The sequence below is a fragment of the Labrus bergylta genome, chromosome 19, assembly GCF_963930695.1.
Source record: "Labrus bergylta chromosome 19, fLabBer1.1, whole genome shotgun sequence".
Taxonomy (NCBI): domain Eukaryota; kingdom Metazoa; phylum Chordata; class Actinopteri; order Labriformes; family Labridae; genus Labrus; species Labrus bergylta.
In genome coordinates, this window is record NC_089213.1 from 15,297,441 (window position 1) to 15,321,969 (window position 24,529).

At 41.2% G+C, this 24,529-nt stretch overlaps 1 protein-coding gene across 1 annotated transcript; it reads right to left on the reverse strand.

The window, feature by feature from the left end:
- Positions 1–1,666: 1,666 nt before the first annotated feature.
- On the reverse strand, positions 1,667–23,108 carry angpt2b (angiopoietin 2b). The gene is made up of 9 exons (XM_020653167.3): positions 22,697–23,108; positions 17,115–17,270; positions 16,333–16,454; positions 13,499–13,731; positions 12,916–13,040; positions 9,389–9,490; positions 5,993–6,159; positions 3,070–3,200; positions 1,667–2,843 (listed from the first exon to the last, which is right to left on the reverse strand). The coding sequence occupies exons 1-9, from the start codon at positions 23,012–23,014 to the stop codon at positions 2,683–2,685; spliced, it is 1,515 nt and encodes a 504-aa protein (XP_020508823.1). The 5' UTR covers positions 23,015–23,108; the 3' UTR covers positions 1,667–2,682.
- Positions 23,109–24,529: the final 1,421 nt, after the last annotated feature.

A 24,529-nucleotide genomic window follows, 5' to 3' on the forward strand; every position in this document is an offset into this window, starting at 1 on the left:
CAATAATGTACCTGCCAAAGCTTAAGTGTTATATTGTTGAACTGTTTACACTCTGCAAGAGAAGCTAAGAGATGAAAAACGCTTTAGTTCTCTGTTAAGGACATTTCTTATTTGTAAAAACAAGAAATCCCCCTATAACTGCACGACTGTGAGAACAATCAAATTATAGACTGTCACAAATATTGATGAAATTGTAACAACCCTTCTAAAGTTACTCTAAACCGAGTGTCTCTGCCTCTGTGCCTACAAATAACCCGTCTCATAAACAGAGACTGGGATGTGTAGAGGAGCAGTGGAGCTCACACTCTGGTGTGCTTCACTGGACCTGAACACAACCATTTCATCTGTTGAGCCAGCAGGCCAAATCAAGTGGTCTTTATTAAAGTCGCTTTGATGGATTCACCCCCCGGCCTCCCCTGCTGTGATCTATCGCCTGTCCGAGGCTTGGAGGTCGTAATAAACTTGTTTAGCAGGGGGGGTCACTGCATGCAAGCTGAGTATGAGTGTATATGCGTGTGTGTGTGTGTGTGTGTGTGTGTGTGTGTGCCTTCTGCTTGGTCTGGATGTTATATGGCTCGAGTGTATGTTCTATATCAGTGGCAGTTGATGATATTTGCAGCTTTATCACATATACCTTTTTAATACACAGCGTTACATCATGGTCACGCACAGTTGCAGTTATCCCTTTGAATAGTTTTACTGATGTGATTGGCTCTTGCATATATATATTTTTTTAATAGAGCAGCAAATCAAAGGCGGTTTTGCCTGCTTCAGTCCTTCACAGATGTAAACCTAAACACGGAAAATCTGTCAATTTGTTAGAACTAAATGGTTTCCTGTTTTTATTTATATTTCCCACTAATAGCAAGCAAAAAGTTTCCTCTTGCTTAAACCTTCTGTGAGAAGTTTTTAACTGGTAACAAAACAGACGGACATTAATATGTAGGCCTCTACTGTATGTGCGCTACAAAAGCAACCAAGACCATCAGGAATCAGATTAACAGTTTCCAAGTGGTAATTTTTAATGCCTGTTTGCTGCTACTTGGAAATTGTCCCTTGAAATGTTTAACAAAGCCCAAACTGAAAGTGCCTTGGTTTTAGATTCACCACTGAAAGAATCACAGTATGTGAAGCTACTGATAGTTTAAAAGCAGCATGAGATAATTCTATGCATGTTTAGTTCAGGAACAGCGAAGACACGAGATGTGCTGCCTTGTCCACAGGGGGCGCCAGAATTAACAAAAGATTTACACTAAACTTGAATTCAATACAACCAAACGTTGGACCTGATAATGAAGAGAAGATGAGAAGATGCTTCTGGCAGACATTATCAACATGACCAGCCCATGTCCTTGTGTGTCCTTTTCAGTTGGCTGCTCTACCCAACTCTCTCTCTCACACACACACACACACACACACACACACACACACACACACACACACACACACACACACACACACACACACACACACACACACACACACACACACACACACATACATGCACACACAGATCCAGGTCATTGTTAGTCGAGGTTAAACCCATCTTCTTCCTAATGGGTACCTCAGGGACCAGTGTTATTGGATGATTCATCAGATCAATGGTGCGCACTTCTCAAATGACTTCTTCCCTCAGTCCAGCGTGTTTGGCCTGTTGGACTTGATGTAGTTTTCACTGTAACAAGCACCTGGCTCTGAGGCTTATAGGCTGAGAAGAATGTGTATGATTTTATTGTTTTAACAAAGCAAAAATTGGATTTACAGCTTTTGTTACCAGATGTTTTAAAAATAAAAAAATGTTTCAAAGGAGATGACATAAGCATAAGTACATGATGTATTTTTACGAGAAAAAACTCTCACAAATAAAGTTTTATGAGAGGTGTGCCTGGACAGAATCTGGGATATTTCAGTCTCAAAAGTACTGTCGAAGAAACAGCAGAGGGCAAAGCCTGTTGTTGCTGTTGTTTATGGTGTTGTTTTATGACGTGTGGTAAACCATTGAAGTGACTGTGGGTTATCTTATGGTATTATTGTGTATGGATTTATGAATAGCTTTAAACAAATGCAGATGTTTAACAGTCTGGTGTTGCAACATGGAATAACGTTACAATCAGAGCATTGCGTTTTAAAATGATCAAGATGTATCATACAATTATCATATTATCACATGTTCCAAGATTCACATTAATAAAGTACTGAGAATAAAAAATATAAAAGTCGAATGCACACAATGTTATATAAAATAGGTAAAGTTTCTGTCATTGTCTGTTTAATTATTGAATTTCAAATTTGGTAGTGTAATTGCTAATACACATCAGGGTAATTTAATGTACTTGGTTGTGTTTATGTTTTCTATAGCAAAACAGTTATCATCTTCTGCCATCCTCCCTTGGCTTAAAAAAAAAAACCCTTTATGAAATATAGTCCAGGCTTCTCTGTAGATAATTTTAGAAAAATTTCTCACTCAAGAGTTCACTTAAAAACCACAGTCATTTGCTGAGAGTCTGTACAGTACGTGTCCCCAGTCAACATCAACAGCACCCTCTTAGATGTCCCGAAACTGAAAAAAAGTCTGGTGATGAACTTCATCTCAAATTACAATATTTCCTGGATATTGTTCGTTTTATTGATCAGGTGTTACATTCACTTCATAATTTCACAATCCTGGATGAGCTCGAGGCATCAGAAGCTGGCCGGGCGAACCATCATAGTTGTCATGGTAGCCATCAGGTTTGGTCCCTTCCAGTAGTACCACTTTACGCCATTGTAGCGGACCACACTGGATGAGCCGGGGTAATATATGCCATTCAGGTTGGACGGACCGCACGCTTCAAACCACCAACCTGGAGAGGAAATGTGTCGGAGAGTTCAAGGAAAAAGTCAGAATTAATTAAATTCAAGCTCATGAAATGGAACACCCAAATATACAGCTGCGAGTCAGCAGTAACTTTATACTGGCACAGAGGGGGAATGAATTGCACTTGGGGACATTTACAAGCAGTTGGATAGAAATGTTTAACAAGACATGTTATGAGCAGAGACAGATTGAGACAGGAGGTTGATGGGTACCTCCTGATGCGAGCTGGGCGCATTTGCAGGTGCAACGGTCGTTGTCCCTGTCCTTGGTGCTGAACTGGGTGCCGGTGTGGGTGAGGCTGCTGGCTCGTCCAGCTGTGCCACTGAAGCCTTCGGCATGGAGGCTGGATTTGGGAGAGCAAGGAAAAGGTTTCATTGAAAAAAAGCTCCGCCGCAGGCATATCTATTCATTATTCAAGGCTGGGTCAGGCAACTTTGCTTTTTGGCAGATCCAAATAGCATAGCGTGGGTACTGGATGGAAACTTTTGAAACATGTAACAGCACAATTACATACCGAACTGACTGGTTTTAACAACATTTGTAACACAATGTATGAGAGAGGGAAAATATCAAACTTGGAGGTCCAACTTTCTCTGCTTGGAGGTGCCATAATTGAGTTTGGAGAAAATTTAAAATCTTCCCTGTGGGCATACCAGAACAGACGTAATATTTTTCAACACAGCCTCTTAATAAGGACAAAATAAATACAATTTGAGAAATTAAAGTTCCTGGAGAAGTTTTTTAGCTGGTTATTAAGAAGACCCAAATTAAAAAGGAAGCCTCTTTTTATAAGCTAAGTAAGCAAACAAGACCATTGCAAAAGAGTATTTAGTGATTGTATGTCACTCCTGTCCCAGGGTAGTTGTCAGATGAGATGATTAAATCGCACATAATCACGTGATTACAAATAATTAGTTTGAGCTGCATACACATAAAATAAAGACGATTGAGGTGTTTTCTTTCCAAACCACTTCCCCAAACTTACACATGTATTGGACATATTCAGCAAGACATAGATTGTCCTGCTTTGTCCACAGGGGGCGGCACAATCAACACAACCTATAAACTCCTCGCAGGAACTGTGTGTGTCGAGATTAGGGGTGTACTTCCAGATAAAACTCTCTTTTTTTTCCTCCATGCTTTGCTTTGTAAAACAACACACACAGTGTATAAACCTCTCAACACATTTAATAGATGCCTTCAATTATTTTTAAACAGCTGCAGAGCAATGAAGTCTGTGCCAATTGTTGTGTCTGTTTCTGTTTGTGTGTGTCAGTTCTGGTTTGAAGCAAGTGGACAAAGAAGTTAACCCTGCTGTCTGCTCTCTCCCATGTACTGTCATTCTATCTAGTTAATACTGGACCCTCCTTCCCTCTGACATGTGCTTACCCCCCTCACCCCCCGATCCCAGGGCACGCTGTCGGTGATGACTAAATGAAGAATTGCCCTCTTGAATTTGTAAGTTCACAGGGCAGGCACAACATATCAAGAGGGGTGCTTGGAGTAATGATGACATAGTGGAGAGGCTGGAATAATACATGAGAGGAGTTTCTTAATGTAATTTTTCTCTTCATGATTGATTGGTGGTCAAATTAGACGGGGTGGCAATCACAGGCCACAGGATTTCATATTTGAAAGAGCATTCTTTAGACAACGCCAACTCTTCCTTCTCTATCAACCATTGGCATTGGATATGACTTCAAAATGTATTACTACTGCTACGCCCCAATACTGCAGTCAACAGGCTAATCCTCAAGGTAACTGCCTCAAGTATTGTTATTTTATCCTTTAATGAGAGGTATTATGTTACATGAAAATGAATCCCTACCACTGGTTTTATGATAACGATGGTTTTTCTTGGCTTCGTCAAAGTACAAAGTGGTCTGTCATGCTGATGATTAATGTCCGAATCATGTTTCTGAGTATAAGCTGAAGACCTCCATGTTGCTCCAGGGAGTGCTCTGGATGCAGCTGAAGAGGAGAATTGCTTTGGCCTGGAGTTATGATAGAAGCCGACAGACCTAGCCAGCGTCTCCAGCAATGCTAGTAAAGCTGGTACATATTGAACTGGTTACACAGAACCATGAGCTCAGAGGTAGCAAACTGCAGAGGTGATTATATTCGTTCAGGTGCTTCGCCTCACACGCTGTACCCGAGAGCAAAATTGTGAAGCGTTCAGTTTTATCGCGCTAATTATGTGGAACAAAGTCAGGCAAATGCAATTTGCTGCACTATTAAGGATGCTGGAAAGCACACATATGATGATGATTTGTCATAATTCAGAGCATCAATCTTCATAAACTTCCATTTTAAAGAACGGTGAATTCTTGTAGATTTATTTGAAATTTTACCTGTGCTATTTTTGTTCCCACTTTATTTCTGTCTGACTTGGAGGAAGCACTTGTGAGCACACCCACACGCACAATCTTGTTAGCTATTGCAGGGTTAGTGAGGAGCTTTTGGTTGGAGTTGTCAAGCTTCTGGCAGGGGCAAGGTATTGTGGAGAATTCCTGTTATTCTTCAGTGGAGGAGGGAGGGAGGAGGGAGGAATTTTAAGGGGGAAGCTTTACTCCCTGTAATTTGAAGAGAAAAATGGAGGCAGACGAAAGCGGCCGTGTGCCCTCTTCTGAACTCATCATTATGAATGGCATTCTTAAAATAAAAATTGGTCAGAGTGGTTTCTTAACGTCAGTGCTCAGGGATAAGGAAGCTCAAAAGACGAGAAAAAAAAAAAGGAAGGTGTTTGAACTGTTGATAATGGTTTCCAATCTGTGGTGGTATTAAAGAGTCTTTAAGGCAATGATTGAAAGGGTGTTACTGCATTACAATTATGTTTTTCACAATCGAAGGCTCTTCATAAAACACTTACGTGAAGTGAAGCACCTTCATTATAGAGCTATTCATGTGGGATTTCTGACAATGTGAATGAAGAGATTTAACTGGAGACCTCAGTGTAAAGGTGTTTAAGTATAGCATTTTGTCATATCTTGTGCTATCATGTTATAATTACTAATCACTTTGGTAATTGGAGGATTTAATTATTCTAAAGGGGAGTTGTGACCTGAGCATTACATCTTTACATGCCAGACTTTAGCCTTTAGTTCATATGAATCATATCTCATGCGGTTCAGTTACCTGAAGTTGTTGTCCTCGCCGTCTATGTAGAAGCGGTCGTAATGTGAGAACGCTTCATTCCCCTCCCTGTCTTGCAGCTGGACATGCAGACTGTATTCTTGGGAGCTGGTCAGTTTGTGGATGATATCATTTCCCAGCCAATGCTCCCCAGATGGATCTCCAAAGCCCTGGATTAGACACAAAAGACAGAGGAACAATAGAGCAAGGGAATATTCAAACAAAGGCGGTGATTTGACCAACGACCTGCCAAGGGGTTTTTGGAGTTAAGATGAAAATAGACCTCAATTTTGAAAAGTCACATTTATCATTCTGAATGACTAAGACAGTCCACTGGGTGAAATTAATGCTAAATAAGTCCACGCCCAAAGCACCAGGATATCAATTGAGGTTTTAATTTGTCCTATTATTATAGCAGGCACAGTTAACCACTTTGATAAGCATAATATCATAAGAATGCATGGCCAGGGGCGCTGATAGCCTACCATGAACACACGCTACAGTCCGCTGCTGTGTGTTCAAATCAGACCTTTGCCTTTTGCTGCATGCCATCCCCCTCTCTCTACTCCCAACAGTTCCTGTCTCTCTTCAGCTGTTCCATCTAATAAAGGCAAAAATCGCCAAAAATAAAAATGGGGGCAGAGCTAGCCTTGGTCTCCTCCACCTCATCAAAAAAAGAGCATGAAAGTCACATCATAACAAACAGCTAATTTAACATCACTACAATCTATTTGTCCCAATATATCAGGAGCTGGGTCAATGCTTTTAGATCATTTTTTTTCTGCTTTGTGAGTTAGCTCTACTTAAAGCTTGAATAATTAAACAAGGAGTGCCTCCTGGACTCGAAAAAGTGTATAGATTTGACATGCTCTTTGGATTAGGATACACACAGTCTTTGTAAAAACAAAAGATTATTAAGCACCCTCTGTTTTACCATTAAAATGGCTTTATTTTCATGGTATGGACATGTGAACCTTAAAACAAATTCTGACATGTTTCAGTAACAAGCCCTCATCAGTAAGTCAAAATAACATCAACATTGTTTATTTTTGACCGGCTATTGATAGAACATCACAGGGCCATGGTAATTAAATGACTTCATTTTTTTTTTAAAAGGAAGGTGCCATGGAGTCTTTCTGGTTTGTTAAAACTACAAAATGACGTTGTCAACATGGTGTAGCATGTTTGAGGTCTAACTGCGTCTGTGTCAGTTTTTCTTCACTGTTAAAACACGGCCTCGCATCGAGTGCTTTGCAATTCACACATACCAAGTTAGTGATGAGTGTCTGCCTCAAAACATCCCCCAGCATTAGCTTACTGAAAGGTAGTTACAGCCCCACCTATCTTTCAAAGCATTCAGCTAAAACTTGTAGGTAGCAATGACTACTCAAGTGCACCAGGTCAATGTCAACTCCTGACATTCAGAGCTTAGATGAAGCTTATTTTGTGTAAGTATATCCTTACATAACATTGTGACGTCCCTGGCCATGGTGTTTGGCCTGGTACTGCTGTTGTTTTGTGTTTCAGGGTTTGGCGTCATCTGGTGGTTGGTGGTGGCATGCCTGCTGGTCGCTGGGAGACCCGCCCACCTACCTGCTGATCGCAGATGGGCTTCACCTGAGTGGAAGGGCATATAAGCCAGGCTGCCATAGCTTTCTGTCTCGCTTCCTCGGGACAGACTGGACTTATTTCCCTCTGCCCTTGTATTTTTGGTTGTTCTGAAATAAACTAAAACTTAAGAAGCAAGTTAACTGTGTGGACCTCCATTTTGAATGTTAGGGCCTACGCAAGCTGGTCATAACAAATATAAGCTAACATCAGCTTGCATGACCTTGTTTTATTCAAATGTAACTCATTGTATGGAATGTTCTTTTTTTCCACGGTCCTATGACAATATGGTGTTTATTCTCGTAGCTTTCAGCAGCTCACGGAAAGTTTATTGAAAACTGAACCCACTATTGCATATTAAATGCAACGGACGTAAAAGACTGAAAAATGTCAGGGACATACTGTAAGTCAGCCCCTGGAGTCAATGGCAAACGATGCTTAGGGAGTGGACGGCACAGTCAAACAAACATTTGTTAACAAAGAAAACATATATTGCTTGCCATTCAGGTGTAGAGGCTTTAACAAAACCTTGGAAAATGTCAATAACATGCGACGTCCTATTCAAAGAGACACCTTGAGAAGAGCAACCCAATGGGACATATATTATGTTGTTTCCTTGACTGGCAAAAGCCAATGTGAGGGATGGATTAACGATATGACAACGCCATATGAGTCACAGAATGCCTATGTTGAATGACACATGAATACAAATACAAACTTAACATCATATTAAAATGTTGAATTTAATTTTCAAGGTAGAACTATTTCACATTTATTCTCTGTTGTTCAGGGAAAGAAAGAATCCTTCCTTTGTTATCATTCAACCAGCAGGCCTGGGTATAACATTTGATCAACACTCAACACACTCGAATGTGTGTTGACCGAGGCAGTATGGCACTTTAGTACATACGTTATCTGCCATCTACAGGGCCTCTGTGCTCCCACGCCCCAGCAGGAACCAAATATGTATCATCCGCTCGCAAAAATATTGTTCTTAACAAGACAGTTTTTTAAGCCTTTTTCCTCACTCCTTCTGTTTGCAGTGACATTACTCTCTGCATTTTGTTTCCAATCCAAGCAGTGGCAATTGATTTGCTGGCGTGGGTGAGAGACAAATTGCTACGCCGCTCAATCACAAACCAAGCCTCACTCATTTGTTCTGTGTGTAATTTAACACAGTCGAAAATGTTTGCAGGCATATGTTTCTCTGCTTGTTTTTTTTCCCCCCCAACTGCACAGACTTTTTTTTTCGAAATAGAAAACTTTGTAATGAGGTTGAAAACAGCATTATTTAAGTCCAAACAAAACAGAAGCCAAAGGTGTGAAAACATGCCAGATTCAGTCAGAGCACTGAAACATCTCTCATAGTCTCTAGTGTGTGATTTCATTACATCCTGTTTATAGTTTGTAATACCGTTGCTAACTCATTTCCCTATAGTAAAACTACTGGGATCTTAAATATGGATACAAACAGAGGTTCTCCATGGGTCAAAAAAGCACAGGACATGTGTGTTTGTGTAGAGCGAGTGTATAAGGTTGTGTGGGAGTATCACAGGGAAAGGGAGCAAGAGCAGGTGCAATAACATGGGGGGTAGGAGAGAACACAAGGGCAGCCAAATACAACAACCGCAGGTCACCTGGGATCACAGGCTCGCCGGTATCCCACGCCTCTCTGTGCCAAACCACCCATGGATCATTATTGGAACCTCCTGCTCAGTCCTGCAGTATTTATCTGTACTACCTTCGATGATGATGATGATGCATCGTAACCCCTCCCTCTGTAGAACTCACCACTTTGTAGTCCCTCCACCCACGATGGAAGTCAACCGAGCCGTTCCTCCGATGCTGCAGCACAGTCCACCCGCCACCTCTGGTCTTCATATCACAGAACACCTGGGAAAATACAGCAGGAGGACAACAGGTTTTTTTTTTTTTTTTTTTTTTAAAGCTAGGTGACCAATTTTATGCATTTCAAAATATTGAACAGTGTGCCTGCACCAAAAGGTTCTGTGCTGTCACAGTTGTTTTTGAATGTTTGGTTAATTTATTCGGCTTATTTACTTAGTTGCCCAGCAGATATTTCCCAATGATGACATCAAAGGCAGCAATAATGTATCTATTTCCCTTTCATAAGGGGGCAGGGAAACAAGAGGAAAGTATAACATTGACATCGTACAACCTTTAGCCAGTCAAATTGCATCGTAAAAAAAAAAAAAAAAGTTGACCAGATACAGAGAATTAATCAGGAGCCGTTGTTTGTTCATCCACTATTGTCTGCACCAGAGGCCGACACACATTTCAGTCTCTTAAGCAGCTTAATGTCCTTCTGCATTAACCGGAACAGTTGTTTGATTCTGGGCAGGAAGTGTACACTTGGTATATCAAATTTTTTTACTGAAAACAGCTGCTTGTTGCAACTGGAGATAAACTGGCAAAAGTCCTCTCGATGAAATCAAACTGAAAAGCTGTGACCTTATGAATACAACTCTGCATCAACTTCAGCTTTTATACTGAAACCTCTGCATGAATTTCCCTTTCTCAGGGGGGATACGAGAACAAACTGGTATCTTAGACTGTCCTCCTCACCTGGGCCATATCATTGTTGGACACCTTGAAATGTACTACCGAAGCTTCCAGGGCATCCTTCAGATAACAGAAAGACTAAAGTGTGTTTATTTTTCAAAGTTATCTAAAGGTACTCGTCAATAGTCTGAAAATATTACATCTCAGTTTGATGTCAAAATGCTCAGTAGTGATTTATCACAAGTCCCAACTGGCTCAAGAAGAAAAAAGGAAAAGCTGGCATTTAGTGTGACACTGGATATACAGTATATATAAATATGTGTATATGTGGGACGGCTGTGGCTCAGTTGGTAGAGTCGTCGCCTCTCAACCAGAAGGTCCAGGGTTGGATCCCCAGCTGGGCAACATGTCCGATGTGTCCTTGGGCAAGACCCTTGACCCCGCATTGCTCCTGCTGCTTCGGTGGCGGTGTATGAATTGGGATAGTGTTGTACTTACTCTCTGATGTGCGTCACTTTGGATAAAGGTAGGTACCCTCAATTGTTGGGCAGATTGAAGAGTTTAATGCTGAACATAGTCTAGACAGTGTTTGTGTCTCAGCTCGGAGAAAGGCAAGAGGTCATACAACGGTTTTCTTGAGTAAGGGTCGGGGAAGAGGCATCTAGATTTCAATTTGCACACTGATTATTTTTCTTTTATTTGGCTGCACGTTGTCATATAGAGGTATGTTTGGAAGAACAAATTGTAATAAATGAATTGTACTAATTCATGTTGGGACATAATTCGAAATCTAGACTTGTTAAGGGATTTGTTATAGATATTCAAGGTGTTTAACTGGACATATTCCAGTTTCCCAGGGGAATTAGGGATTAAATCAATGTCTGAATATTTATCTATGGGCGGTAAAACTGAATGCTCCTCAGAGATTCTTTAAAAATTAAGAAATGTATTATCCATATAATCCATTTTCTCAGGCACTATATTGCCATGCAATGTTGTCTTCTCAGATTATAGATATTGTCAGTGACATTTTAAGATAGATAACAGTCAATACAACCTACACTTGGGATAACTACATATAAACCTAAATTGCTATGTGGCCGGTTGCTTGAATGTTGTCCACTAAACAACCCCCTTGAAAAGTCTCAAGAGTCATGCAGTAAAGATGCTGGTATGTGGACAGCATCCCAACAGGTCTCTCCATTTCAACACCATTTCAACACCCCAGGTGGCTTTATTCTGCTAGAAACAAAATGAGAGTTTCGAGCACATTCCCAGAATAGGAAAGCTTAATCAAGGTCAAAAGGCACTCAGGTCCTTTTCCTCAGAAAACAGGGTCGACAGGCAATATGCTGTGATTATCCTCCGGCACATTAAGCCAGCACTCTCACTTTAAAGGCACACTGGATATGAAAACAGGGTCTTGAAATAGATTTTTTAAGTCATTCCCCAAAAGGGGTTGTTACTTTGATTCAAACCAGGTCCATATTTAAAACCCATAATTTTCTTATTATTGAAGCTTACAAGGAAGGAGTCAGTTCGGGCCAATTCCTTGATATTAAAAATGCAACAACAATATTGTGATTATTAAAAAGACGTATGCTGTGGCTAATATTGACAAAGTTTTATCAAGGAACACAATAGTTACCTCGTAATGTCTGTTTATGGGGAATGCATGATATGTGACTTAATGTGCCTTGTGATTCTCTGAAGTAGGCACAAAACTAATAAAAAATTCAGAAAGGAAGCTGATCCAAATGATGAATTATTTGGTTTGTAAACAACATCATTATGCAAAATCTCTGTGATTAAATCTTAGTTAGAGGGATACATCTCATTTAGTCAAATCTGCATTCCATGCGTGTAGTTTTTTTTGTCTCCTGTCCAACTGAGGAAGCCTATGTGCTTGAAAATAAGGCAATTTGTATCTGCCCCACTTTTTGCAGCCACCCAGATTGTCAGCCACCTTGGACTTTGGATGGCTTAGATTGAAAGCAGCAATGATTCAAGGGAATACTGACTCACATCAATGCAAACATACATTGGCCCCAGTTGGCAGGAAATACATGGCACCAGTGCCCAACACCTGGCTGACTTGCCCACAGGAAATGAAAAGGAAGAGTGGGGGGAAAAAAACAGGGGCAGTAGGAGCTGGTGCCAGCAAGCAAACTAGACTGAAAGTAATGAAAAACATAAAAGTCTATATTTTACTGCTGTCATCTTTTTCTGCAGTAAGCTCTTAGAGTCAAGATCTCAGCCAAGAGTCCTATGATTCAAAGAAAGGATTGCCCACCGGTGGATACCATGGTTCACTTAGCACAAGCTAGCTACTTCAGGCCACAAGAGGTACCTCCTAAGCTTTTCTGACTTTGCATTCAGCAGTGCCCACTCACTCACCATGAAGCCTGCAGGGCAAAATGTGCTTCCGTTTCTTATTATTTTACCTCTCACTAACCCTGCACTGCATTTCCATCAAGTTCTGTATACTTTAAACAACCAGTATTAGAGTGTGTGTGTGTGTGTGTGTGTGTGTGTGTTAACTTGTGTGCATGTCTAACAGGGGACTTTGGCATCATTACATATTCACCAACAGGGGACCTTTGTTGGTCAAGGCCTCTTAATGTCACCATGTAGTGTGTATAAGAGGGAGAGCTTTACACTATTCAGATTAGGCAAAGTGAAATGATTCCATTGCTAAGAACTGCATGGAAAAAAAAGAGTTGAAAAGAGTTTCATGTTACAGTCAGTTGGGTGATATTTGTGGCAAAGGTCAATGACCTTTAAAGCCTCACTACCTTGACAGTCCGTGTGGAGTTGGGAAGGCGTATGCTATATGTTCCACTCTCTGTAACACCTGATTGCAGGATTTCAGCACAGTCTCTGAAGCTAAGTGGCTCTTCTTTTGGTGTATTGGAGATTTCTGAAAAAACAAACAAAAACAAAAAACAGTAATTTATTTACAGATGGCAAACCCGTTGGTTCTGCACACTAATCCCAGCCCCCATATGTGAGGTTTTTTTTTGTCAAGTTAAGCTGTTGCTTAAGCCTTAATTTTCTGTGATGCATGCATGTATGTTATGTGTCTGAGATTTGATTTATAAGCTGCTCTAGGTGGGTCATGAAAAATGATACTTTTTCAGCCTCAACCACAACTCCCAAGCTAATTAATAAAAATTCAGTGGATCCCTGTTTTTCCATTATGCTGAATTTTTGGTGTTTATTGATACTATTAATCATTTTTTTCCTCTCAGGAGGTTATTAATCACAGAAATGCAATCTATCATTTTGTGCAACAATGTGAAATAATGACAAACCACTCAATCAGTCACTTTTTTTTCTAATCTACTGAATATTTTGCCAAAGAGTAAAATACCCTACCATTGCAGTGGTTGACCATAGCCAGCAGCTGCTGAACAGTGTCCGTGAGCACTGCCTGCTGTCTCTGTAGCAGGGTGCTGTTAAGCATGGAGCTGCCCAGTTCCCCCTGCAGCTGACTGACCATTCGACTCTGCCTCTCCAGAAGCTCTTGAAGCTGTTGCTTTTCGCTTTGCATGCCCTGCAGCTCCCTCCCATACCGAGCCTCCAGCGCTAAGAGCCTCTGTTCCAGGAAACTACCAGGCATGAACGGGAACAAAAATATTGAGTCACAGCGCAGCTACAATTGAATACAAATTAATAATACTAATTGTATTGTGTGTGTGTGTGTGTGTGTGTGTGTGTGTTATGTTCCATTTTGATGCAATCAAATGTAATTAGACTTTAATTTAATATTCATCCATTTTGAAATAAGTAATTTATTGCCCATATATTGAACAAACTTTGAACCCAGCACTAAACCTTTGGCAAGATTTTTTTATGAAACATTCCCGCCGTAAATCCATTCTATCAGACTAGAAGAAAAATAGTGGGTGTGTAGAATTGATCCATCCAGTATTTAACTTCACAGCGCAGGCTGCTCAAACCACATCTACATGACATTGACTAATAGACAGCCTCATTGGGTTAACATTATATCAACACCTGTATAGCAGCAGAATTCACAGATGTGCCCGCATTCTAAGCCTCCCCATCATAGCCATGAGGCAACGATCTGACAATATGAGTGTACAAGTTTGTGTGTGTGTGTGTGTGTGTGTGTGTGTGTGTGTGTGTGTGTGTGTGTGTGTGTGTGTGTGTGTGTGTGTGTGTGTGTGTGTGTGTGTGTGTGTGTGTGTGTGTGTGTGTGTGTGTGTGTGTGTGTGTGTGTGTGTGGGCCACACCCCCACCTCCACCTCCTAATGAAGATCATAAATCCCTACAGCCTGATTTTTATGGCTTTGACTAACGACTCTGCAGAAGTTATTTATTGAAACAATCAAGCCACCCAGATTGAACAAGCTACTTTCAACCCTGCGCACACGCCGCCGCCGCTTTAAACGTGTAACCTCAATCTCCTGCTTTAGGCAGCGAATCAGTAGGAGGCCTGGAGGGAAAGCTGGATCATTATTTTAACATTATTACCGTTTCATATTCGCTTTGTGGGAAAAACGTAAATAAAAAGTGGCACAGTGAGCTAACAAATTGTTCTCCATTTTGTGTATTTAACTTCGAAGAACATTCAAAGCATAGAGCGCAGCAATAAACCAGCTCAGAAATGTTTTTACAGTTAAGGGTTTTGACAGAACAAACATGGCAATTTGGATCATATTACATCCTGGACAATTAAACTGTTATGCTTATGATGTTGTGCTATTTATTATATATGTGTATTACTATTTGTCTGCTCAAAGTCTGTCTCCACTAAATGCTGCACTCCCTGCCAATACTATTTTACATGTATTGCCTGTGAAAACAAACACATCTCTCTGCTCTTTTAAGTTGGCAGCTGTTCAAAAAACTGGCTTCATGCCCTCGAGCATCAGCAGCAGTAGGCCCCCATAACCACATCCGCCCTTTTCCCCCCCTTTTATTCCACAGCAGCCTGGCTGCTAATCTACAATGACCTTTCTACTTCCATTCATCCCTTCATGGTGTTTATCCTTGTGAAGATGTATTCATTTATTTACATGTCAGAGGCATGTCAACAACTTGAAAGATAAGGGCAAAAGGGCAGAGTAGTACCAAGCAGAGCCAGATGTGTAACAGGTGTTGGGGCTGGGGCACACTATTCTCCCAGTCACACTCTGTACAGATGAATGGAGTGATAAAACAACTAAGTGAGAGAAAACTCCTGTTTCCTTCCACACCACCAAGCACCCTGTCTTTAACCCCTGCTGGCCCTGATTTGACCTTGTGTTCCGAGAGAGAATAAAGGGAAACCCCACCTTATACGCACAGCCTATTCACTGGCAAACACATACACATGCTTAAACAATTGGCATTATATTGTTGGTAAGTGCCCTGTTTTTCAGATCTGCTGGATTAAATGGACCATTTTTGTACATGTACAGTACATTATTTCAAGGTCCTCATATTTAGCTACCCTAATGTCAAGTAGCATTTTCCTGAGGAAACAATCTTTGACACTTTGTTATGACATCCAAACCAACTCATTTAAAATCAATGGGAAGATAAAGCAGAGGAAATAAAAACCAATACAAAATAAGTGTTACTTTTATCATCAAAATTGAAAGAAAACACAACACTTAACACAACAAGATAATGACAGGAGTATTATCTCTCATAGGATAAAAAAAAAATTGTCAAACAAAAAGAATGCTGCATCCTTCACCGCTGAAAGACACATTATAGATCTTAAAGGTCAAATATTATTCTCCTTTCCAACCAGTTTAAATAAGTCTCAGAGCTCCCCAAAACATGTCTGTGAAGTGTCATGTTATAAATCCACTCTAATCCTGTATTCTATCCTGCCTATTAACCCCTCTTTTTCAGCCCTGCTCAGAACAGGCTGTTTCTGTGTCTGTAACTTTAAATGCAAATGAGTGGTGACTGACCACGCCTCCCTGGAAGGGCTTTGGTGTGCTCAGGCTTTCTCGCTCCTTTCCTTATTGGTTACTGGGAGAAGGCGGACTCAAATGTAATAATTTACTAATAATAATTTAAAAAAACCTAGCCTTGTAGACAGATTAGGGACACATTTTAGAGCTACAAAAACATGGTAAAGTGTATTTTACATGATATGTGACATTTAAAATGAAATGCTTATACATGGGGAAGATCTCAAATTTCTTAAAAGAAACATGAATAATCTTTGAAATAGTGTGTGTGCTCACCTGTTTTTGTCGCTGAGGCGTGAGATCTCTTGCGTCTGCAGGAGAATATGTTTCTCCAGCCTGTTAGTAAAGAGCGAGTACTCGAGCAGCTGAATCTCCAGGCGACTTGTCTGATTCAACACCTAAAGATTCAGAACAAAAACAGAAAAAGTAGCAGAGTAAGTGGATATCTGTAACTGGTTTTGATGTAAAGATAAAGTTCATAAATATCTCCCTTGTGGATGAACAATGTGGGGACAGCACATCCAAAGGATCGTAAAGCCCATTCTTTGATCTGGCAATGAAAACACGAGCAACAATTATCTCATAAGCACCTGTGACATGTTTTTGAAGTTTCAGATGTAGCAATATGTGGAACAAAGCAGCTCTGATATTTGTGCAGGTTGGGGTTTCATGATGGGCTTTGATAAGACAAAAAGAAAGCATAAGGACCAAAACAGCCCAATCTGTAATAACAGCTCTGTGGCATGAATGAAGACACATCTGTGTTGTGCTACTGAGTGTTATGTTTTAATTGGCGTGTTGTCAGACGCAGAGCTCAACTCAGTGTGTCAATCACAGCATCTAGAACCAAATAGCAGCTGTTTTAAAGCAGCCGCCGCCACCTTTCGGCCTGGCTTCTCATCAAGTTACATCTGATTTACATTTAATTAGCTATGCACCAAATGAACTGCAAGTGACATTGTTTGTTTTTGCATTGGTGTGACACCGACAGTTGTTCATTTAGATTGGCTGCAAACAAGTTAACTCAGGTTCACTCGAACGCGTCCTGATGGACTCACCTGAGTCTCAACATCTGTCAGTTTGCGTGTTTGCTCGGCTGATTGGCTGAGGAGGTTGGTTCCCATCTCGAGCATGGCGGCTGTCTGTGTATGTACCGCCGTTCTCTTCATTTCCTCCATCCCAGAGCGCACATTCTCCTGTATGAAGTTCTCCAGCTGTGAGGAGAATATGCAGATTTTTAGAAAATAATCCAGAATGTCAGATTCCCTAGTTTAATTTCCGCCATAATCATATTTTGAAGGTAACACGCCCATCTATTCACTGAAGGCCTCGAGGTGTGAAATATCCTGGGATACTTTGTGCTGGTTGAAAGTTGCAACCTCAGAATATCTTGTCTTTTTCACGGTGATGGAGTCCCAAAATCAAGCTACCCTCAGGCATGTGTGTGGCTCCCATTTATCAGTCTATCAATCTGTAGATCTACCTAAGGCCAATAGCAACCCTAAATTGATGATAAAATTATGCACTGACTAGGAGTTCCAATGGGATTTCAAGGGAGCAATAACCAACGGGCTGAAATCCTGAATATTGTGTGCAGGACTTCAGGAATAGTTCCGTACACTTGGTAATCAATCATAAGCTTAGAGAAAGAAGCACTGGCAAAAAAACATCATATGTTGCAGCAGGAGTATAAATAGAGCAGCATCCATCTTGTTCCAATAAATAGATTTTCTTATTAATGCGGTCAGTTTGACAAAACGGCATGTGGAAGACAAATTTGTCTTTTCCCTGCCGTGAAAGATGGAATTTTATTTGACGTTTAAGAGGCAATGGCCTGTGCCTTGCAATAAAGCAGAGTGGAATATCGAACAATAATATTTATGAGTTTTCTGAGAGATCAGACTTTGCTCGTTAAACACAAAGGCTGGAAAACATGTTCTTTCGAGGGAAACGGCACCAATAATGATCTAGCTAATGCGGGGCCATTCTGAAAAATCGACGAGAATTCAAAAAAGGGTGCTACTTGTATACAAATGGGATAAATGTAATGCATTGAAACAGGAGATGTAGTACAAAAATACAAACACAACTGGAAAGAAAAATGGACAATTAAATATATAATAGTTTGCCCTCTTGTGATCTCACTCTATACCCTTCTGCTTCCACTCGATCTCTGGTACTAACTCGCTCTTTCATTCAATCCCCCCTCCCCCCTCCAGCTCAGTAAATCCATCTCTCACATTTTGCTGCTTTAGGACTTCTGAGACAGCAAAAAAATCCATCCATAACGGAGGATATGAAGAGATTACCAAACGGATTAAAGTCGTTGAGTCCAGAGAAAGAACCGAAGATCCCAGTATCCTAATCAGCCTCATGTATTGAAACTGCTATCAACCGCCTGTCCAAAGAGTTCTTATTACAGCCTTCTGTGAAACAACTCAATGCTGGTCTTGATACACTCCATCTTCCACTGCCAATTGCATTGATAGGAGCTCTGTATCATATTCGGTATGTAGTATAATTCTGTTTTATTTTTGTGTAAGGGGGAACAGAGTAGGGATGAGTGCTGAGAAAATTACTTGTATCACTTGATATCTTAATTATCGAGCCAATAGACACACAAGCTCTTGGTTGCAGTTAGAGAGGAGGGGGAGGGGGAGCATGTCTGCTGGGTGTTCTGGCAAAATAATGATGGACTGAGGCAAATCAGGATAGCTATGATTAGTAAGGAAAATTAGTTACCAGGTTCCCATGAAGACGATGACCTGATGGATGTGTTTAGGCAACACCAGGTTGATCCAATTTTCAGAGGGAAAATGCATTCTTGCTTTTTTAAGGGTCATGTCAGCAAAATTAAAAAATGTCTCACTTATTTCCCATCGTGTCTTACCAAGCAGAAATATTTTCTATCAACAAGTATTTAGAACAATCTACAGCTTGATCTGTTTTCAATTAGTTTTCATCTAACTGCTTTTTTGTTGCCAATAAAAATTGTCCAAAGTATATGTTCCTTGGATTATCTGGAACAATTACACATTACTTCTGTAAAAAGATGTTGCTGTTGGAGGGTGTTCACCTGGAGTGTCCTCAAAGGATGAAAGGGCAGAAAGATTCACTGCTTTGGTCTCTCCTGAACTGGATCATTAAGAAGATCATTCATGATCCCCAAAAAGAAACTAAGTAGGTTACGGTCTGGTACAACTAAAAGATTCAGTGGCAGTATGCAGTACTGGAAAGAGGGGAGAGCAGTATCCCTCCAAAACCCACAATCAAAACACGTCAGGGTCGCACTTTCAGCAAGAAAACACATCTTTCAACGTTATGTCATCTTAAACAACACTTTGTCTCATTTTTTATTGCTTCTAAGTCGTTCTGAATTGCTGTTTTGATACTAACTGGACGGAGCAATTTCATTACTGCAGTTAGCTACTTCTCAAAGTGTGAGGTGCACCTCCAGACATTACGGGGGTGTGTGTGGCAGGAGGGAAGGCTCACCTTTTGGGTAAACAGAGACGCGAACAACTCTCAAGTACACATGTTTATAACAGTTATGAAATGAATGCATTACATCAATAATTAAAATGATATCAGTGAAATTAATTAACAATTGAGATGGTAGTTGTAGTTTATTCGATCCGCAATTTACTATTGTATATTCAAATGACAAGTGCCTGTAACTTCAGAGACATTCCATTTCCAAACGGAGGTAAGCTGGTCTACTGTTTTTTACAACATTACCCGACACACAGTGCGCACGCCAGCTTCCTATCATAACATACTTTAGGGATTGCAGAAAGTGAAAAAAGGTGAAGGCTGAAGCTTAAACTTTAACTTTGATTACAAAAATAATAACAATAAATAATAATAATAAACAAGTTATTTGACCAATAAGACCAAAAAATAACTCCAAATTAACACCATATTTAAAAAAAAGAATGCTCTGCAATCTCCTTCCTAACATACGCAGAGAGCTCACCACTTTAATACAAAGAGGAAGTATGTTCAAGAGTTTAGGGGGATAGAAATAAAAAGTTCTATCGTCTGCACTTGTGTTTGAAACATGAGGAACATTCACAAGAAAACATCCAAGGACCTGAGTTGTAGCATAAAATGAAAGAAGATTTATGTCATGTGCAAGGTTATGTTAAGCTTTTTAGAAAAAAGATTAGTTTCAAGTGAGTGGCCAGTGCAAAATTTTTCCTTTTCATTTCTTTTGGCAGCAGTAAGTGAGAAACTTTTTTGGTATATAGATAAACTTAATGTCTTTTAGTCAGGGGCCTTACTTAAAGGTAAAATGGGGTGTTTTTCTTAAAAAAATACAGTGAAATTGAGACCAATTGGATGTTAGGAATAATGTGTGTGACATCCTTCAGTATTGCTTTAATGAAATATTACTGGAACATGTCACCTTGATCTCTATGCAATATTTCTGCATTAGCATAATCCACAGAGGCTCTTAAAAGTCCTAACACAAGCACGCTCACATCCCATCTGCCAACCCCTCAGGGCCGCAGAAAGCAAAAGGAACTTAATGGGGGGTTACGTTGGGGGGCTAGAACAAAAGAAAACAAACACTAGTTTCTTCTTGGAAACACTAAAGAAGGAATCTGGAAGATTAATACAGTCCTGTAGCTCTCGCCTTCTTGGAGATTCCTCAATGGAACATGTTGGATTCCTGTGTGTGTGTGTGCTCCTATGTTTTCGTGTGTGGGTGTATGTTTCCTTTCAAGGGGGTTTGGGTGGAAGGCTCATGGTAAGAATCATACTGTCCCTAGGGAGCTTTGAGTGAGATCGTCTAAAGTTTCACAGATACAACGACATACTTAAGCCTTAAGCTCTTCTAAATGCATATCACCAATTTCTCCCCCAAACGTTTGCTTATAGGCTTGATGAGTTTCACAAGGTGCTGAAAGGGCTTTGCCATCTGGGGTCAGTCTTCACTCTTAGATGTCTTAAGGAGTTCTCCTGGGTCTTGCTATGTTTATGTGGAAGTCCCACCTGCAGTGTAATCATTTATGCATCACTAATGCCTGAGGGGGGGGCCACTTGTTGAAAGGTTGTGTTCATTCCAGACGTCGTGTGAAGGGAAGATTGGCAACAGAGCAAGATATGTGTCAGCTGAGCTTTTTCTCCGTAGGTGGAGGGGATTTATCTCCTTAATGACTGCTTATATCCAAGCTCTGGCAGAGGGAGAGTGAAAAAGAGACTACATGTTTAATAGAAAAGCACAACATATGTGCAATGTATGTTGCTTTTGTGTTGTACAATGTAGCACATGCTGTGCAAACTGCTTGCATGACGGAAAGTGTGTGCACTCCTTTCACTATTTCTTCCACGCTCTGTCTCTCAAGCACACACACATACAGTGTGGCCTCATGGGACGCTTCCCATGGAAGTGAGGTCTCCAGTTCACAGACTGAGCATCAGACGGAGTGTGCACAGGGGATTTGAGTGTGTATGTTTTCCTATGCGTGTTCCTGGGAGAGTGTGAGCAAGATAGGCAAAGAGCTTGAGATCTGATGGTCGACAAGTAAAAGGTGTGAGATGAGACACATTCATCATCCCAGGGGAAGCAGAACGGTCCAGATAGGAGCGAAGGAGATGGATAGAGAGGAATAAGGTGTCAAGAGACAAAAAAAAAAAAAAAGGGGAGGCTGAGGACAGGAGAGGAAATGCAGACAATTTTTTTTTTCCGATTGAGAGCGAGAGTGATGGGAAGTGACAGGAGCACAGGAAGTGCTTTGGCATTCATAACGTCCCATTTTCAAAATCATGAAATTAAATAAACATGTTTGCACTCAGTCGGCTCATCTAAACACCACAGAAACCCTCAAAATCGGCCCGAGGATTAGTGCGTATACCATAAATATTCTGTGAGTGATGCAGACGAGAATAGAGAGACGGGTGGAGAGGGCTGGCATGTCACTCAGTCTGTCCCAGACAACGGAACCGACACTGATTCTGTGCCCTGATGACCTTAGCAAAGGAAAACACTATTGTGAAGCCATTTTTAATCACATCATTTCATTCTACCCATAATCCGGACTAAATGGAATTGCAAAAAGGCCATCGACTTGGAGAAGGCACATGCTGAAATGTGTCTCCCGCAGATAAACATTTTTGCAATAGATTTGTATGTCAGCTAAGTGTGGTGTGGAGCTTGTTTAAAATTACCTTGTGTGTGTTGTAGCATGTGGGGGGACAAAGGTATTAATTTAGCAGGTTTAACTGTGTGAGACACATTTGGCACTGTCTGACATTAGCAAACTTATTTAATCTTGTCTTCCTTCTTTTGCATGCAACAGGGAGTTTCTGGCATCCCAGTGGTCTTAAATACAGACACATACAGTCATACAACAGGCGTAGTCATGGAGGCAGATATGCATACAACAAGTATCCAGGAAATCCCAGCTTAGCACTGAACTTATCAATAATGACGGCCTGTAAACAGATGTTACCAGATACTCTGCGTCGTGGACATCCCAAGATTTATTAGGCCAGCTTCTTCAGCTGTTTAGTTTGAGTGAAGGCTTGCTGGCTGAAAGATGATGATTTAAAAGGACAAGAAGAAGACAGCAAAGAGGAGTGGGAAGGGTTAATAGGAGTAAATAGTTGTTTTGGGGAAATTCAAAGACCTTACCTTCTGTAGCCAGTGGGTGTTATTCTCCATGGCATTCTCCAGACTCTCCAGCTTCCTATCTTGCCAGGAAGGTATTTCCTTCTGGGCCTTGCCTGGCTTGGACTGGCTTGTATTTTGGTCCGCTTCGGGCGGAGAGTCCCTCTGGAGAGTGTTGGTGACCTGGAAGTCCTGTAAAGGAAGGCAGTGCTCCACCTCGGGGAGGATGAAGGTGTAGCTGCAGGGGCCGTGCTGCACACGATGCTGCTGGCGCTCTGAGGCGATTGCGGGGGCCAACAGGTAGGCCAGGTAGGCGAGGGTCAGGGCCAGCAGGCGGTCCATGTCAGGGAGGGAGGGGTAGGGGAGGGAGGGATGATAGGGAAAGAAGGAGGTTGCTCCACCTAGGGAGCAGAGAGGTGGGTCAGGTGAGTCTCTCTTTCGGTCCTCTGTTTCCTTTTATCTTCCACCTCTCTTTTCAAACCAACTCCTGCTGCTCCTGTCGCCTCTTTATCACTTTTTCTTCTCCCTCCTTTTGGCTTGTCCTCTTCTCACAGTTGCATCCAGAAGTCTTCTTCAGCCCAATTCCTGCTCCTGTTGTTGGATGGATGTGAGAGCAGAGTGAAAACATACACACAGGAAAAGGGAATAGCCTCCTGTTGAAACTCCCAACACTCAGGCAGCGCATGCAGCTCAGTCCAGGAAGCCAACGGCAGACTTCCCTCCCAACATTTATCTCTCTTTCTAGAAGCTGTCTTCCTCACTGCCTACTTTTCAAAGCTGCTGGACTCCACGTGTTTGGTCGGAGGAGAGGGAAGAGGAGGGGTGGAGTGGAGTGGAGTGGACTAAAGAGTGGCCCGCTTCAGGATGTTGGCTGAAGTGGTAACACTCTAAAACTAGAGGAGAGAGAGAGAGAGAGAGAGAGAGAGAGAGAGAGAGAGAGAGAGAGAGAGAGAGAGAGAGAGAGAGAGAGAGAGAGAGAGAGAGAGAGAGACTAGCGTACCTCTCCACACATCCACATATGCACCTCCTTAGAACATAATCACTCAACCAGCCTTCCCTCTTTCACTTTCTCTCTCCCTCGCCTGGTCCCCGCTGTTTGCAGGGGTTAGAAGAGGAAGCTACAAAAATACACACTGGCACACAACATTTAGGAACTTTCACTGATAACTTTTTACTCCCTCCCATTCTGTCTCTGTTTAGTCACTCTCTCCCTCTCTCTCTCTCCCTCTCTCCCTCTCTCTCTCTCTCTCTCTTACTCTGAAATCCAACCATGCAGAATGCAAGTATAAAAGGAAAATAGTTTTTGATACAATATTTGAAACTCAGGGCTAACTGAGTATATTTTTCTAGCACATACGTTTAGAGAATAAGCTTTGACATTAGTGAGTTCACCTTAAGTTTATCTTTGAGATCACCAAAGATCAAGAATTTGCCTCTAAATGACCACTTTTACAATGCTAACACATTTTTACACGATTCCTACCGTAAATGACCACTGGTTCCCAACCTAGGATTTGCCCTCCTTGGAGGGTGGGGTGTGTGTTGAGGGACAAATATCCCAGAGGGTGCACAATGCTTTGTCTGCACTGAGGATGTCAAAATTAGATTTCCACATATTTTCTGAAATCATGGTAACACACTTACTGGATAGTCTATACCTGTGCTTCCCAACCGATTTTTCCAATAAATATAATGGTTTTCATTGATACAATCCTATCAGAATATGCCTACACACATGTTCTTTTCAAAATGCCTTTGCAAAAAATTCCCAGAATTGTTCAAACATGATTTTATGTGCAAATCTAATTTTGACAACCTCATGGCAGACAGAGCCTCATGCCCCCGCCCCCTCCTCCA

What these genes read in the sequence shown, in the direction of transcription:
- angpt2b (XM_020653167.3), bottom strand. Translation starts at nt 23,014, where the DNA reads ATGGACCGCCTGCTGGCCCTGACCCTCGCCTACCTGGCCTACCTGTTG. An exon ending in CGCCTCAGCGACAAAAACAG is followed by an intron (nt 13,732 to 16,332) that starts GTGAGCACACAC and finishes CATGCCTGGTAG; the next exon opens with TTTCCTGGAACAGAGGCTCT. An exon ending in TATGGTCAACCACTGCAATG is followed by an intron (nt 13,041 to 13,498) that starts GTAGGGTATTTT and finishes TTGTTTTTTCAG; the next exon opens with AAATCTCCAATACACCAAAA.